Here is a 17778-nt window from a genome sequence, read left to right as displayed (position 1 = left end):
GCTAAGGGTCCAGTGTTGCTGCGAGTTTTGGCGTAGGTCACAGATGCGGCTCGGATCCAGTGTTGCTGTGGCTGTGGCGTAGGTCTGCAGCTGTAGCTCTGATTTGACCCCTAGCCTGGGAACTTCCATATGCCACAGGTGTGGCCATAACAGGGAAACAAAATAAAAACAAAATAAATAAACTGGATGTCGGCAATTTAGTTCGTAATTTGAATGTTCTGTGGAGCCATCTGCATGCAGGAATCCTGCATGGGAAGCTGTGAAAAGCAAAGAACACTAAGTATTTTGTATTTTCTTTATAAGTCGTTTGTTCCAGTTGCAGTTCTGGGCCAAGTCTAGAGGCAGAGAATTGATTTAAGTGGCATGTTTTGGAGATGTGCTGCAGGTGCCAGGTCTCTGTAAGACCGCAAAAACCTAACTATCATACAAGTAGAACGTGGGGAACAGGTCCAAGATCTGTGCTATGAACACAGCCCCAAATCTGCCTGTAGAGAGAAGCCTGACTGTGGGCAGTGCGCAGCAGGGCTACCTGAGCCCACCAAGGGTGCGGCTGATAAGTGCTCTGCATAGACTTGGTCAATGAGATGCCATAGGATGTTGTCCAGGCTGAAAGCTAGACAGAAGCTTCATCAGTGGGATTCGCATATCTAAGGAACTAATGAAGCAACGGGAAGATGATGTAGCAAGAGAAAACTAGGGTGTGCGTGGGAGCCTTTGGCAGGGATCAGCCAGTGCTCTCCAGGGAGAGGTTCTGGGGGACCTGAGACCCTTCTGAGGGTGGAGGGATGGTTTCAGGTATGGGAAAGAGAAGTGACATTGGGTCTTGCCATGCTGTAGATGAGAAAGGCTTTCAAGGCCAGTTGGTTGCCCCCCAACCCTTTGCTCTCATTACAAGCTCATTGAATGATGATGAGATTCTTAATTTAAGAATTTGGTGCAGTCAAGTGGGGTGGGTTGAGGGAATGTGCTAGAATAGGCATGAGCATTCCAGTTAGAAGAAAGGAATCCTGTAACAGAGGCCCTCCCCTCCCCTTCTGCTTGCAAATGGACACACCAACATTCTGGTTTATATATCAGTTGCGTGTGAGCTTGGTTAGTGCGAGTCTCTCTCTCTCTCTCTCTTTTTTTTTTTTGTCTTTTTGCCATTTCTAGGGCCACTCCTGTGGCATATGGAGATTCCCAGGCTAGGGGTCTAATAGTAGCTGCAGCTGCTGGCCTATGCCAGAGCCACAGCAACGCGGGATCTGAGCTGCGTCTGCAACCTGCACCACAGCTCACGGTAACGCTGGATCCTTAACCCACTGAGCAAGGCCAGGGATTGAACCCACAACCTCATGGTTCCTAGTCGGATTCATTAACCACTGTGCCACGATGGGAACTCCTGAGTCAGTCTGTCTTAATAGGGTATTTGCCATTGGACTGACAAGATGGAGTTTCTGGATCTGCCAGGTGCTGGTTTGTAATACTGACCTATGACCCCTCCCTGGCCAGCCTCGGGCCTTGTCTCCGGGAAGACTCAGTCACATTTTAAAACCCATCTTTCCCCAGGGTGGGTTGCTCTCTATGGCCAACAGCCAATTGAGCTCCCCAGTGAAGTTTCTGCAAGAGATAAAGTCACAAAAAATACTGTGTATAACCTTCCTGGCTTTGGTAACCTGGAGTCCAGAATTACAGAGGGTTGGAAGAGCCTGCCCTGCATTCTACAGATGAGGAAACAGAGGCCGTGGAGGAGACAGGACCTGCCCAGAACCCCACAGCTGGTGGGAACAGAGCAGAAACTAGAAGCCAGGCCTCTTGACACCAGGTCGGCAGCCCAAGTTTCCATCCTGGTCCTTAGGTGTGGACTTTCCAGAAACCTGTCCTCAGCTGGTCCTCATCCGGGCTCCATGGAGAAGGTGTTCCATGCCTCTCAGGGCAGCCCGGAGGTGGATGTAACTGTGCCTGGAGGGCTAGGGGGAGAAGGCCAGTGTGTACTTGGCCCACTGCTGCTGTTTTTGGAGAAAGCCACAGCCCCCATGTGTAAGGGTGGCAACTGGCATCCTTTGTCAAGTCCGGCCCCTCTGCAGCCGTGGTGGGGCTTTGGGTCTCCCCCCCTCCCCCGTAGGGGAGCAGGATGTGCCTAGGATCTGACTCCATCACCAAGCCTCACAGGCACACCTCACAGAATGCACTGGAGCAGAACACCAGCTGCCGAGAAGAGAAAATCAGGCTTCTCCAGCCTGGCTGGCTCCCAAGCCTGCGTCATTGGCCATGCTCTCTCTTAGAGGCTGTTTTTTAAAAGTCTGCTTATGTTGTCCAAGCTTTAGCCCTGCTGTAGCTCATGTTTGAATGTTTCTGTCAGTGGAAACTACAGGGTTTTTTTTTTTTTAATAATGAACTCCTGGAGTTCCCGTTGTGGCTCAGTGGAAATGAACTCGATTAGTATCCATAAAGATGCAGGTATAATCCCTGGCATCACTCAGTGGGTTAAAGACCTGGTGTTGCCATGACCCGTGGTATGGGTCACAGACATGGCTTGGATCTGGTGTTACTGTGGCTGTGGTATAGGCTGGCAGCTGCAGCTCTGATTTGACCCCTGGTCTGGGAAGTTCCATATGCCGTGGATGCAGCCCTTAAAAAAAAAAGAAAAGAAAAGAAAAGAAAAGACACCTCCTGAAAAACTTCTTTTGGAAACCAGTTTTCACTTTCTGCAGGAAATCACCCAATGTAAACCCACCATCCTGATTCCTGACCCTCTATCCTTAGGATAGTTTCTGAATCACCTAAATGGCACATTTCTGTTGACTGTGTGTGTCTTGCTTTTTGACCCCATCAGGCAGGGTTGGCCTTGTCTAGAGCCAGATATGGGGCCAAAAGCCAAGGAAGAATGCTCATCCTTGGGTTTTCTGTCAAGCTGGACAAGGAGCATGTTCCTGGGGAGTGCTAGAAGGATTATGGGCTCTCGTGAAAACTCACGTGAGGCAGGACCTGGTTGTGCTTGACATGCAGGGTTTGGAGAAGCAGGGAGGGAGTTGCAGATGGTGAAGTGAGTGATACCCAGTCAGTGCTCCAGGCCTTCAGAGGCTAGTGTGGTCAGTAGGGAGGGGGCAGCTGGGAGCTCATGGAGGGAGACGTGGTTGGACCTTGAGAGGCTCCGGCATTGGGAGGAGTATGGAACATAGGGGATGCATGAGCAGAGGTGCAGGATGGGGAGGGGTGGGTGGGAAAGGATGGTGCTCCTGGGCCTCCCCCGAGGGGTTGTAATTCCACGACCCCTCTGTTCTCTAAGAAGCTCTGCTTGGCCCCGTGTCACTAGTCTCTACTGTCTGTCCCCTGCTCGGCAGGTCCACTCTGTCCAGGTGCTGCAATGCTCCCTCCTTCCTCTTCACCACTCAGAAGAACACGCCCCTGGGGACGAAGCTCAAGTATGAGGTGGACACCAGCGGCATCTACCACATCAACCAGGAGATCTTCCGCATGTTTCCCAAGGTGCTGCTTTGGGCTGGGTGGCCTCTGGGTGGGGGCGGGGCCAAGTGCAGCCAACCCAGTGGGGCCCTCCTCACCCATGACCATGCAGCTTGGCATCACTCTGCTGTGGCCCTGCACCCAGTTGTCTGGATCCTGACTGGCCATTCTCTTAGGCTCAGTAGACTGTCCTCTGGGTGGTGGCTCTGTCTGAGCATGGTGAAGCCAACTAGCTGTTATTTGAATGACTTTTGGCAAGAAAGAGGTTGTAAAGTTTTGGCTATTGCCTTGTTTGCAAAGAGCCTCCTAAAGATGATCTGGGAGCATCTTACCCCACCCGAAGGAGGCACAGGTGCAAAAATGTACATGCAAGGCTTGTGTGTACAAGAAATCACAAACCGTACAAAGCAAGACCCTGAAAGATTGATCTCATATTGGATGACCTTGGGCAGTCCTTGTTTTGTGTTTCCCTGTCTGTCGCATAGGAGTTTTGGATTAGGAAGAGGTTAAGCTGCTTAGAACAGCTTAAAATATCAGAGACTTCAACAAGCGAGACATTTATTATTATTTTTTCCTTCGCATGTAAGAAGTCTGGAGGTAGGCCATTCATTCCGGGCCAGCACGTGGCTCCCAGGTCCGGGTGGGCCATGGAATGAGTGACCCCCAGAAGCAAAGTGCTCCGATCACAGAGCTCAGGCACAGGTATTCACTTCCGGCCGGATCGCTGCATCAGACCTGCAGAGAAGGGACCTGGGAGCCTGTATGCTCAGCTGATTGTCATGGTTACCACCGGAAGAGGAGGGAGGTTCCATGCACTGGGTTCCTAAGCATCTCCTGGAGGGTGCCAGCCCAGAGCAGGGCTTAGTGTGTCCAGTTTGCAGAACTGCTGAAGGAGGGAGCGTGTTCAGGTCTTGCTGGATGGAATGTGAGGGCTTGGACCTCTGTGCTTAGGGGGAGTGCTAAGGAAACAAGCCCAGGGGTCCCTGCGTTCCTCTTATTCAAACCAGAGTACACTGGTATGATTCGGCTTGGGCTGGGGTGGGTGGGTGGGGGGTGCCAGGGAGGAGCTGGAGGAGGCGTGGTGTCACACCTACCCTCCCAGAACAGTGCTGGAGGGTGACGGAGTTCAAGCCAGCTTTGCAAGATGGGTCTTGCAAGGCCTGGAACGAGAGGCTGATGACAAGCAGGTGAACGTGCATCCCTGGGTGACACACAGCTCCGTTATGACATATGGATCCAAGGAGGGCCCTGGGTAAGGACCACTGAGACCCAGGGAAGGAGAGAAGGGGTTGCCAAATGTGCAGACCATATGGTCTCTGTCACAGCTCCTCCCCTTTATAGTTCTAGCAAGAAGCAGCCACAGACACGAGTAAGCAAACGAGTGTGGCTGGGTCCTAATAACACTTGAGTTCCTCTTAGACACTGAAATTTGAATTTTATATATTTTACACATCACACAATATTCTTTTGATTTTTTTTCTGACCCTTAAAAAAAAAAAATAGAAAATCCATTCTTAGCCTGCCAGCTGTACATGAATAGATGGTGGGTCAGATGTGCTCACAGGCTATAATTCACCACCCCCCAATTTAGAGCATGTGACATAGAAGTATTTCTCAAACTTCCCTAAGGTGAGTATTTTGGGGGGTTTGTTTAAAAAAATGCAGCTTATTAGGCTGCTACACTCAACCTGAAGATTCTGAATCTGTGGTTTGGGGATGGAGCCCAAGAATTTATATTTTCCAAAAGTACCCAGGTAGTTTTGGAAGTGGGAAAGAAAGACTGACACAGGACAGAAAACACCTTTGATGCTCTCTCCAAAGGGGACTTTGTTTTTTCTTTTTTTCTCTTTCTCTGGTAAAAATCAAACGGTGCACTTTCCCCCACTGGCCATGAGATGCCCTTGTTTTCCCCGATCCTGGTCCCAGGTGGCCCATCCCTCCAGGGAAAATGTGCCATAAATGACAGTCTTCCACATGAGGGTACAGCATCTTCTTTAGATTTAGCCTAATTCCTGATGATCCCATTGCAGTGGGATTTTCCACGATGCTTGTCTGGTGGTTGGTCCCAGCACAAGCCTCAGAAGCTGACCTGGGCTGCTGTCATGTAGGGCTGGCCAGCTGGTGAGAGCTAGGACAAAAGCTGCTCTGTAGCCTCCAGGTGTCAGAGAATGGAGGGGACCTTCAGGGCCATCCAGTAATAACCGCCCAGTGCCCTTGTGGAGACACCTCTGGGCCAAGTAATGCAGTGGGTGAGCCTTTCATTTACATCAGTTGTTCTCAACGTGGGGGACATTCAGCAATATCTGGACATGCTTTTGGTCGTCATGGTGATGGCAGGGCAGGGGGTACTCTTGGCATCTAGTGGGAAGAGGCCAGGGATGCTGCTGAACATTCTGCAGTGTACAGTCAGCCCCCCACAACAAGGGAATGATCTGGTCCAAAATATCAAGAATGCCAAGTTGAAAAGCTCTGCTTTACATCATCTCATTGAATCACAGGAAATAACGCATTACAATCCTTCTTTTGCAAGTTACAAAATTTTAATTTGTAACAAATTTTACAAAATTTATAAAACCAAGTCCCTGAGAGGTAAAAAAACTTGTCCATGGTTCCTTCTTGTCATTATGGGGCAAAACGAGGATTGATTGAGTCTCTTGATGAAGGTGCCCAATCCTGGTGGGTCCTAGACTTTCCCTGTTTGGCCAAATGTAAGTCCTGCATCCCCGGCAAAGTGGGATGATTGGTCACCTTGTCCGGTCCCGCCTGCCTCAGGTTGCTCTCAGGGCCTAGACTGGGGACATGGCAGAACTAGTTCTCCTAATCAGGCCAGCATTTGCTTTTGCCTGCTTACTTGCCTATCGTCACCTGCAAAGCATGCTCAGGAGCCTTTAGGGGCAGCCAGTGCCCAGCCCAAGGTACCTGGTCAGAGAGCTGTGGGTGCTCACCCCCAGTGCCTATGGGTGCCATCCTCATCAGGTAGTCCTGGGCTCCCTGGCCCCCAGTGCCCTTTCTTGGCAGAGATCCCAGTGTCCCAGCCTGCTTGCCTGATGTGACCTTGCTTGCTCAATCCTGGTCTCTTGTCCCTCTTGCTGCCAACTCCTGGCATCTGTCCTAGGCTTGTGCCCTCCCTGTAGAGTGGAGGGAGGGTGTGCATTTGCAGCTCACCCTGAGCTGAAAGTGGTGAGGACTAGATTTAGGGCCCTGCTCCCTGGTGGTCCTCTGCCTTCCTCTGCTACTGTCAGTGCCCAGAATATCTGCGTTAACCATTAAAATCTGTGTCCTTGACATCTCAAAGAAGCTGAGCCTCCAGACATTGGGAAAACCAGAGAGGCAACCAGACTCAGTTACTCTCTCTCTCTCTCTCTCTTTTTTTTTTTTTTTTTTTTTGGTTTTTAGGGCCACACCCTTGGCATATGGAAGTTCTTATCCCAGGCTAAGGGTTGAATCGGAGCTGTAGCCGCCAGCCTATACCACAGCCACAACAGCGCAGGATCCAAGCTGTGACTGCGACCTACACCACAGCTCACAGCAACACCGGATCCTTGACTCACTGAATGAGGCCAGGGATCAAACCCGCATCCTCATGGATATTAGTTGGATTTGTTTCTGCTGAGCCACAATAGTTACTCTCTTGGTTCTGGAAACCAGAGGCATCTGAAAAAGGCTGTGGGACCCGGCTTCCAGTTCCAGCACTTCCTGATTGCCCATGGAACTCAGAATGAGGCTTTTGACCTCTCTTCTCATCTGCAAAGTGGAATAACCACTTTTCTCCTGCATTCCCTACCAGACTGTCTCATGAGACCACAGGGAGTGGAGGGGAACTCAGGCACGGAGGAGAGAGATAAAGGCAGGGGTGGCACTGCCTCTGACAGCTGTGCCTTTGTGTCCTCAGGATATGCCCTACTACCGGTCCCAGTTTAAGAAGTGTGCAGTGGTGGGCAACGGCGGCATCTTAAAGAACAGCCGCTGCGGGAGGGAGATCAACAGCGCTGACTTTGTCTTCCGGTAGGAATCGCCCTGTGTCTGAATCTGCGGCTTCTACCCCCACAGACCTCCCCCTCCGGGCCTGTCCCCCTAAGTGGTGCCCCATCCTGCTAATGCTGCCCTTTACATGATTCTTCCCTGCCCCTGCAGACCCTCATGCTCTGGGTTGTTCCTTCCCCCTCCAGCTCTGTCTCTGGCCAGGGGTTGAATGTGTCAGGTCCTCAGTCTCCACATCTGCAGAATGGGAGCAAATAGCATAATGGATGTGAAAACATTGAGGACTCAAGGGGGCCATGCAGATCCATTGGTGAGGTCAATTGGGCAGCCACCTCTCTGGTTGGGTTCTACTGTCCTGGGAGTAGGGGTATCCTTGTGGCTGCAACCAGTATGAGCTTCATCCTGGCCTTACCTAAGCTAGACACTGGCCCTCGTATTTCTTCTTCCTTTTGTAGAGCCCCCTCTCATGTCTCTGGGGTGCCTTGCTTACCTCTTTAGCCTGGCTAAAGAGGATGGGTTGAAAATGAGAGCTTAAAGCAGAGAAACTTAGGTTGAGGCTGCAGTGGGATCTCATGGGGATCTACAGCCATTGGGTCACTCAGGGTTGGTGAGGGAAGGGGTTGAACTTGCCCTTCTCAGCCCGGGCCACAAATTCCACCCCCTTGGTTTCTTCTGTGTCCTTCTGCCTATATGATCACCATCCCTCTCTTCCCTGTGCCTCAGCTCCCCAGCTCCATCTAGAATGCTAGGCTGCCTTGTCTTTTCTGCAGGTGCAACCTACCCCCCATCTCGGAGAAGTACACCATGGATGTAGGGGTGAAGACAGATGTGGTCACCGTGAACCCCAGTATCATCACAGAGAGGTCAGTAGTCCTCTTTCTAGACTTATGCTGTCCAGGATGACAGGCATTCATCACATGTGGCCACTGGGCACTATCCAGGCTGCGATGTGCCAAATATAAGTACAAAACATACACTTGATTTCAAAGACTTAATATGAAACAGAGTCTGGACCATACCTCATTAAGCTTTTATATCAAATACCTGTTAAAATTACAGTATTGGGGTACATGAGGTTAAAAAAAATATTGTAAAAATTAATTTCATCAGCTTCTTTCTACTATTTAAATGTGCTTCCTAGAGCATTGAAAATTACATTTGTGGCCTGCATTATATTTCTTTTGGACAGTGCTGGTCTAGATTGTCTTTCCCTAGAGATGAGCCAGAGAGCTTTCCAGTGTGTGATGAAGCGTGGGGGGTAGGAGTGAAGGGGGGATTGCTTCCTACACAGTGTATCCAATTTGCTTTCGGGAAAAGCCTTGTGCAAAGATGTCAACAACCTCCCCCCTACGGGGTCTGTCTGGGAGGCCTGGGGGAGCAGGTTAATGCATTAAAACTCCAACCTGACCTGACACCTTGGGGTCAGAGGAAGGGTAGGAGCAGGGGGAGCTGTTAAATCGGGCCAGAAGCCCAGGAACATTTACAGAGTCAGCAGAGTGAGGGAGCATTAGGAGAGGTGAGCCAACTGGGAGGGCTGTTTAATGTTGGTTTTGTTGGGTTTTTTTTAGGGTCCTCCTTAACCAGGGCATAAGGAAGTTCCCAGGCTAGGGGCTGAATGGAGCTACAGCTGCCGCCCTATGCCACAGTTGCAATAAGGCCAGATCTGAGCCGGATCTGTGACCTATACCACAGCTCATGGCAAGGGCGGATCCTTAACTCACTGAGTGAGGCCAGGGATCGAACCTGTGTCCTCATGGATCCTAGTCGGGTTCATTAACGCCAAGCCACCACAGGAACTCCCAAGGTCTTTTTAACATTAAGGGAAAGATAAGTGAGGGGCTGTGGGGGAGGAAGAACCCACAGGACAGGCAGATGGTTTGGTGTCCTTCACTTTGACCTTGGGGAAGGCAGTACAGGTGAGCACCCTGAGGGCTCCAGGGAAAGACACCACTCCCCCCTCCCCACTTCCTCTCTCATCTTACCCTCCCCCTGCAGCCACACACTTAGATACCTGTCCCTTTGCGGACAATCTACGAGGGTCTAGATTGCCCTCTCCTGCTCCCACTTAGCAAAATATAACCGTCTCAGAGGAAGGTGGACATTCATTTGCTGAGTGAGATGAAGGGAGGTGGGGCTGGCCTTGAGAGTCCCTTTCCTCCTTTGAAAAGACTCCAGGGTGCAAAGGGGGGGTGGCGATGGGGGAGCCAGGGCCCCGGGTACTCTTCCTCTCACCCTGAGCCCTCCACCAGGTTCCACAAGCTGGAGAAGTGGCGGCGGCCCTTCTACCGGGTGCTGCAGGTGTACGAGAACGCGTCCGTACTGCTGCCTGCCTTCTACAACACGCGCAACACCGACGTGTCCATCCGCGTCAAGTACGTGCTGGATGACTTCGAGTCGCCGCAGGCCGTCTACTACTTCCACCCGCAGTACCTGGTCAACGTGTCGCGCTACTGGCTCAGCCTGGGGGTGCGCGCCAAGCGCATCAGCACCGGCCTTATCCTGGCCACCGCGGCGCTGGAGCTGTGCGAGGAGGTGCACCTGTTCGGCTTCTGGGCTTTCCCTATGAACCCCTCGGGCCTCTATATCACTCACCACTACTACGACAACGTCAAGCCCCGCCCGGGCTTCCATGCCATGCCCTCCGAGATCTTCAACTTCCTACACCTGCACAGCCGCGGCATCCTGCGCGTGCACACGGGCACCTGCAGCTGCTGCTGAGGCTGGCGCAGGCCACTCACCCGCCCGCCTGCCTGCCCAGTACGTGGAACCTCGCCGGTCCTCGCCCGCGGGCAGGGCACGGCGAGGGCCTGGGCGCTCAAATTGGCCCTCCCTGGGATGTTCAGCTTCAGGCTTGGGTCCTGCAGGCCAGGAGGCAAGGGTGGGGGCGGGGCAGAGTCAGCCCCTTGCTGAGCGGCTGCCCTGCCCATGGGTAGCACGCTCCTGGGCCACACCTCGAGATCAGGGCCCTGGGGACCTGCACCTGAATCAAGCACATTTCTTCTCCAGTTTTAGCATCTGAGAGAGCACAAACTGTATGGCCTCTTTGCAGCTAAAGGAAACCAAAGGAGGAACTGAAAAGAGGGAGACAGGACATAAGAGCATGGCTAAGATTTAACCCAGACTTTTGGGTTCCTGTGTCTTATTCCCAGGCCTCAGCCATGCATTATTATCTGGAATCTCAGAGCTTAGAGGCCAAACCAGTGGCCAGAGCTTTCTGTGGGTACAGCGGCTCCGACAGGTCCAGAGATTATCAACCAACTATAATTAACTAACCCACTGAGGCCATTAAGTGGCGCTGTGAGATCTGATACAAGGCCTGTGTGTTCGGATCTTTGCTGAAACACCACTGGCAGAGGAGAGCCACACCCTGCAAACACATCCTCAGATGCACACACAAGTCTTGGTGCCTCCAGGTTCAATCCTGCATTTGATCTTTTGATGAGAAGGAAATAAACCAGACCAGCCATTTGCACTAAGGTTTTCAAGCCAGTGTTATCAACTCAATAAGTGCTTAGCGACTTGCTTCCTCTTTTGTCTCCTTATTTTGAGCTCTGTTTTAACTAGGAGTTATTTATAAAATCCATCCCTCTGTATGTTCCTAAATACTGCAGAATCTTGCTGTATCGTGTTCCTGATTTGGAACTATAAGGCTCCAGACTGGAGAGCGCTGACATGTGACTGACTGGTGGGTGAGCTTAGCTGATGATAGTGAGCCATGGTCTCCGACACCAGCACCACTGAGGTTCTACTGTAAAGGCAGGGCTTCCCACAGTGCGCAGCCTGGTAGCCTTTGCACTTATGGACCCACAGGGCTTGTGCTTTGGGAAGTTAGCTGTGCCAAGGCTGAAAGGGGTGCACATGTCATCTCACATCCCTTTGCTTCCCCCGTGGTATTTCCATCATGGTTGCGGCTATGCCTAGTACGCACCATTGGTGAATTACCTTAGAACTTAGCTTTGCAAAATCGTAGGAATGTTAGGGCTAGAGGATCTTGAGCCACCTCCCTCCTCCCTCTCCTTCCCCTCACCCTTCTTTCCTTCCTCCTTTCTCCCCTCTCTCCCATAAGCATTTCCAGAAGCCTATGCTGCTTTGGTTTGGGGCTGGGCTTGGAAAGACATGATGACAAATAAAGGGAGTAAGGATCTCTGTCTTCGTGGAGCTGGGGTGGGGGGCAGACTATAAATATGCTGGTGCTCTAAGAGGGGGAGGAGGGACCCTGAGAGGACAGCACAGCAGGGAACAGGACCTTTCATCTGATCACCTCATTTTATAGGCAAAGCAAAAGGCCCTGGCAGCGAGAGATAGAGGCAGGCACAGACCCTGGCCCAGGCCTCCAGGCTCTTTATCCTGGGCAACCCTCCTTCATCTTGCTTGTTTCATGTTGGTGGGCCATTATAGAGCAACGTTCCATGAACAACGCTGTTCTAGATGCTGCCCTTGATCCTGACTGGGAAAAACCTGGGGCTGCCCTGAGCCTGCCTGCTTTTCTGCAGAAAAGGGAAGTAGCCAGTGAGGCAAAGGAGGCCTGAGGACCTGGCGGCCCCGAAACACTACCAAGGACAGTAGGTGACTGTGCTTTCTTGGCTCTGCCTCTTTTTCCCAAGTGGGAAAATGTCTGGGAAAGATTCCAGTTAACTGAGGTTTCCAGCTACTCCTTTGTGGTTAATTGAGCCCAGTTCTTGAAGCTCCAGAATATCAAAACCAGAAGGTTCTGAAGGACCATTTTGTCCCACTTAAGGAAACAGGTCCAGCACAGGGGAGTGACCTGGGTTAAGTCATGCCCAGGGCTCTACTGAATGCCTGCTGGGGGCTTCCAGATGGGGCAGTGTTTGGGGGCAAGAGCCTCCGTGAGTCAGACGTCAGGGCTCTCCCAACCAAGGATGTCAAGGGCTGGTATTTGCCCCAGGCTGGTCCCTCTTAGGGGCTAGGGATGAAGCATCTTGAAAATTCCAAGTAGGAGTTGGGCTCCTGGCTCCTGGTCCTATTTCAGCCTCTGGGTCTTAGGGCAAGTCCCTTCCTCTTTTGGGCTCTCAGTTTCCTCATCTCCACAGCTAGAGGCTTAGAGAAGGTCCTTAGGGTCTCTGATATCTCTAATTTTACTTATGTTTTTGGCTTATTCATGATGTATGGATCTAAGCCATAAATAACATTGATTACCGTAATAGCAAAGATTTACTGAGTGTTCATTCTGTGTCAGGCCCCCACTGGGTGCTTTCTTTATTTACATTGTGATCATCACAAGATCCCCTTGGGTAAGAAGTCTCCCTGGGCAGGTGAAGAGATGGAAGCTCAGAGTGATTCAGGGACTTGCTGATGGTCAGGCACCCAGTGGAGGAAACTGCCCCCAGTCTGTAGAACCCCAGAGCTCATGCTCCAAATCTCTGTCTGAGCCACTTTCTAGCCAGTGTCACCAGGGCTGGGACAAGAGGGATCCTGACTGAGAGGACTGGACGCTGCTCTAGGGACAGTGCTGTGGGAGGCTGTCATGGGTTTGAGAAGGAATCGGTTGCAGGTGCTCCCTGCCCCTGGCAGCAGCATGGACACGCCCACAGTGCTGCGGATGGAGGGGCTCTGTGAGGGTATATACGAAATGATAGTGTGTTGGGGGACTCGCCCAAGGCCAAGGGGCTCAACCGGTACTCAGTCTCTTGATTTGTAAGCCACATGCTTGCTTCCTGCAGCCAGTGTTTGTAGGAAAAAAACTTGTTTTCAAAGGCTCGAGAGACCTGGACATTGCCTCCGGAAGCTCCTCCCCGTTGCTCGCAGCCCCGCCCCATCCCACGGAGGACTGCGAACTACCAGTTAAATTCTTAGTTGAGGGAAACTGATTCCCCCAGACAAAAACAATCATTATGTCTTCCTTTGTGCTCTCAACCCTCCAGGCTTGAAAGGCAGCAAAAGCAAGTAAACTCGGGTGCTTAGCCAAGCAAAAGGAAAGGTGGCTCAAGGTCAGATGTAGCCTCTGAGACCGTTTCAGTAATGCTGCTGCGGCAACTCTGCCCACACTAATCACCCGGTGCTGCACAGCCCATCGCCCTTGACTTTGCTGAAGGTGGGAGGAGGCAAAGACAGCCCTTCTTGAGAGTTAAGGGAGAGCACAACACAGAGCTGGCTTCAGCCACGTATTGGGCAAATCTTTACAGATTTGTGCCAGGTGTGGCGCTAGGAGCCTTTGAACTGGTGGTGAGAGAATAGACCCGTCCTCCTGGTGGGCGTGTCCAGACTGAGTCCACCAGGGACCCGTAGGAGCTGAACTGAGTGCTGGCAAGTCTGGACTGAGGGACAGCTATGGAGAGAGGAGCGCCAGGCCATCCTGAGGTCAGTCCTGAATTCTGAGGGTTGGCAGAACAATCCTAATGGCCGAAACAGAGGATGTTTCTCAGGCCTCATTCTCAACATCCATGTGACCTGTGACAGGGGTGTCCTCACTGGTCATTTGAGTCCTCTCTTCCTTTTCTGGGGGAGGAACTACTTTTTCTTGGTTTTCCTCCTACCTGGAATGCTCCTGCTCAGGCTCCTTTGTAGATTCATTTGCCATGAAGCTTCCTCAGGGTTCTCTTCTCTTATATTGGGAGCATTTCTGCAGAAATGGCATCTGTTCACAGCCTCAAGCTGCTCTTGTCCTTGCGTCTTACACCCCTTCCCTGGAGGCCAGTTCTCCCTCAGAGCATCAGCCACACGCTCACTGTAGCCATCCAAATGTCTGTACCTGTTCAGCATCGCAAACCTCAGCATGTCCTTAACTAGTAGAGTTACAGGGATGATCTGGATTCAAAGTCACCCCCCACACACTTACTAGTGACCCTGAGGGACCTGCCCAGGCCCCTGGAGGCTCTGATTCATCATCTGAGGTTGAGGCTGCAGCACATGGAAGTTCCCAGGCTAGGGGTTGAATTGGAGCTGCAGCTGCTGGCCACAGCCACAGCAATGCAGGATCCGAGCCACATCTGTGACCTACACTGCAGCATGCGGCAATGCCGAGGATTCTTAACCCACTGAGGGAGGCCAGGGATCAAACCCGCATCCTTGTGGATACTAGTTGGGTTCTTAACCCACTGAGCCACGAAGGGAACTCCCCATTAAAAAATTCTTGCTCATCTGCTTCTTGCCTGCTAAACGATCCTCTTTCTCTAGTTTAAACAAAAGATGGAAAGATATTTTCTTTTTTTCCTTCCCTCCCTCAAAACCATAGAGATTTGTCAGGATCTTACATCTTTGTACTGAGGTTCAGGTTGGTTAGCAGTGTATGAAGGATTTATCAATAGTCTCAAGAGTGAATGACAAGTGCTTTATTTATTGGCCAGGAAACAGATGAGCTGAGTTTTGCAAATGTCTCTCCAGATGCCCAGTGGGAGGCCAGGACCTTGGGGGTCTCCCTGTGTGGAGCGGATGGTGCTACTTTGAGTTCAGCACTCCTATAGGAGGAGGCTGGTTGTGGCTTACAGCAAGGCTTGGCTAGGCTTAGGGCCAGGGGGTGCCAATTGTTGCCCAGGCTGTGACTTTTGTTTTCTTGGGGAGAGGGCTGGTCCAGCCAGGCAAATGTTTATTTCTATATTTCTTATTTTATCATGATTTTGATCTTCTTCAGGCTGCACCCGCGGCTTATGAAACTTCCTGGGCTAGGAGTTGAATCGGAGCTGCAGCTACCGATCTACGCCACAGCAATGTCAAATCTGAACGGCATCTGTGATCTATGCCACAGCTTGTGGCAATGCTGTGGATCCTTAACTCACTGAGCGAGGCCAGAGATCTAACCCACATCCTCGTGGACACTGTGTTGGGTTCTTAACCTGCTGAGCCACAACAGGGACTCCTGAGGCCAGTCTTTTAGAAGTTGATTACATCTCTCAAGGCATCCTGATAGAGCAGTGTGCTCTTCAAAGGGTAGCCTGTATCAGAATCCCCTGGGTACTTGCTGAAACCATGGGCTCTGAACTCACAGCTGGGGGAGGGGTAGTGATGTGGAGGTGTCACCAGCTGGTCTTTTGCTGGCCACCTGGGTTCTTCATCGCCTGTGGGTCAGTGGCCACTGTCAGGTGAGAGCTATCTGCTTGAAATTCAGACTGGAGTCTTCAGTGATAGAAGAGCGAAAATAAGCATCAGGCGCACAACCCAACTTCTGCATTTTCTAGAAATATGAATATCAAATATAATCTGCTATTAAAATAACAACAAAAATGAACTTCTCAGGAATCTATAATGTTTGCAAAATCTGTTTGGGCCTTCATGCTATGAGAGATTTCTTTTTTATTCCTATTTTTTACTGTGGTAAAATATACATAAAATTTGAAGTTCCCTTGTGGTGCAGAGGGTTAAGGATCCACCATTGTTATTGCAGTGGCTTGGATCGCAGCTGTGGCAAAGGTTTGATCCCTGGAGTGGGAAATTCCATGTGCCAAGGGTGCGGCCAAAAAAAAAAGAAAATACATAAAATGTACCATCTTTACCATCTTTACCAGTTCTGTACTGTTAAGTAATTCACATTGTCATGCAACTAATCTTCAGAATGCTTTTTTAGTTGAAAAATTAAAATTCTATGCCCATTTAATGGCCAACTCCCCATCCCCCACCCCAGCTCCTGGTAACCAGCATTCTGCTTTCCCTCTCTGTGGATTCGATCATGCTAAGTACCCCATAGACGTGGCCTCATACAGTATCAGACTTTTGGTGACTGGCTTATTTCATATAGGCTCACTTAGGTATAAGCTGTTCTCAAATGATGGTAACTATTTTCAGTGTTCCTATTAAAGGATTTTGATTTTTGCCTGGAGAAGTTGTCCAGGGCCCCCAGTTGGTCCCTGGCTTCTGGTGACCTAAGCATCTTTGCTGAGGGGCAGAGCCAACCTAGTCCTGTTTTGCTAGCTTGGCTCAGCTGTCTCGGCCAGCCAGTGTCCTGAGAGGCAACAGCCCTGCTCATCTTCTACAAGTCTTTAGCTATTTCCCCTGTGTGGTCTCTTCTGTGAACCTTCCTTTTTTTCACAAGTTGGGGGGGGAGGTGATTGATATCTATGACTTAGCTCTTGGCACAAAAGCCAGAAATCAGTGGCTGTCTCTGCTTCTAGTAAGGGGAGTGTTCCCTTGGCAGCTAAGTAGCTCATTTCCTTCAACAAAATGACTTGCCTAACTTTGGGGTAGAAGTTTTATTTCTCTAGAATTGTGGTTTTCAGCTTTGTATGCACATTGGATTCATCTGGAAATCTTTTTTTTTTTTTCATTGCTCTGTGGCATGTGGAAGTTCCTGGGCCAGGGATTGAACCTGTGCCATGGCAGTGACCTGAGAGGCTGCAGTGACAATGCTGGATCCTTAACCTGCTGCACCACAAAGGAAATCCTCACCTGGGAATCTTTATAAGACAACCACCATGCCAGATTCTCATCTTCCCAGAGAGTCTGATTCCCTTGGCCTGGGGGATGGGACCCCATATTCTTATTTTTAAAAATCTCCTTAAGTGACCCTCTTGCCACTGGTGGAGGCTCTTTGTCCTGATGCAGAGGGTCCCTGCCTCGGCTGCACTTCTGAATTATCTGAAGAGCTTTAAGAACTACTCGTGCCTGGACTACCTCCCCCACCCAGAAGTCCTGACTCAGTTGGTCTCAGGTGCCACCTGGGTATGAGGGCTCTTCAGACTCTCCATTTGGTTCTGCTATGCAACCATGTTGGAGAACTGCTATTCTAGGTCAGTAAGCTCTCAAGCTTGAACCTGCGTGAGAATCCCTTGGTGAGCTCACTGGTTCCTGGGCCCTTCCCTGGAGCCTCCCCACCAGTTCCCAAGTGATGCTGATGCTGGTCCTGGGACTGTGCTTTGAAGAGTACTGCTCTACATGACCTTATAACCACCTCAGCCCTGCTCTGCTGCATTCGCTTTCTGCTTAGGGCTTGGGAGCATCTAATTCAGGCTTGAGACTTCATAAGAGCTACCCAACAGCTCCTTTTCTAAAATTTTAAACATTCAAATAAACATTATGGAATCTTTTTAAAGCAAAGCTACATAGATTTCTTCTCCCAGGGTTAGGAGGCTCAGAGTTAAGAATTCATCTGGGAAATTCCCATTGTGGCTCAGTGGATTAAGGACCTGATGTTGTCTCTGTGAGGATGCGGGTTTGATTCCTGTCCTTGCTCAGTGGGTTAAGCATCTGGCGTTGCCACAAGCTGCGGAATAGCTCGCAGACGAGGCTTGGATCTGGTGTTGCCATGGCTGTGATGTAGGCCTCAGCTGCAGCTCCAATTCGACCCCTAGCCCAGGAACTTCCACACACCGCACATGCAGCTGTTTAAAAAATAAATAAATAAATAAAAAAGAATTCATGTGGGCCTGGGATTAGAATGCATTTTGGGATCTGAGCTAAGCGATT

General features: G+C 50.7%; 1 protein-coding gene across 6 annotated transcripts in view; it reads left to right on the top strand.

Annotated features, from left to right (window-relative positions):
* ST8SIA5 (ST8 alpha-N-acetyl-neuraminide alpha-2,8-sialyltransferase 5) overlaps positions 1-15849 on the top strand; it is a 78868-nt gene extending 63019 nt beyond the window's left edge. For 5 of the 6 annotated variants that reach the window (XM_084964992.1, XM_021092612.2, XM_021092609.2 and 2 more), the window contains 4 exons: positions 3324-3468; positions 7337-7449; positions 8196-8288; positions 9675-15849. In XM_084964992.1, the coding sequence (XP_084821118.1) occupies positions 3324-3468; positions 7337-7449; positions 8196-8288; positions 9675-10143 (820 nt within the window). In that variant the 3' untranslated portion in view covers positions 10144-15849. Of the gene's footprint in view, positions 1-3323; positions 3469-6920; positions 7450-8195; positions 8289-9674 lie in introns of all 6 variants that reach the window. The other variant, XM_084965001.1, reaches the window with a different exon arrangement.
* Positions 15850-17778: the final 1929 nt, after the last annotated feature.

Source organism: Sus scrofa, chromosome 1 (genome assembly GCF_054392235.1).
Source record: "Sus scrofa isolate SSC_HxYL_T2T_F1_AM1 chromosome 1, Sscrofa_HxYL_maternal_Yorkshire_Landrace_v2.0, whole genome shotgun sequence".
NCBI classification, from domain to species: Eukaryota; Metazoa; Chordata; class Mammalia; order Artiodactyla; family Suidae; genus Sus; species Sus scrofa.
Note: the sequence above shows the minus strand (reverse complement) of the source record. Positions and strands in the feature narration are given on the sequence as shown.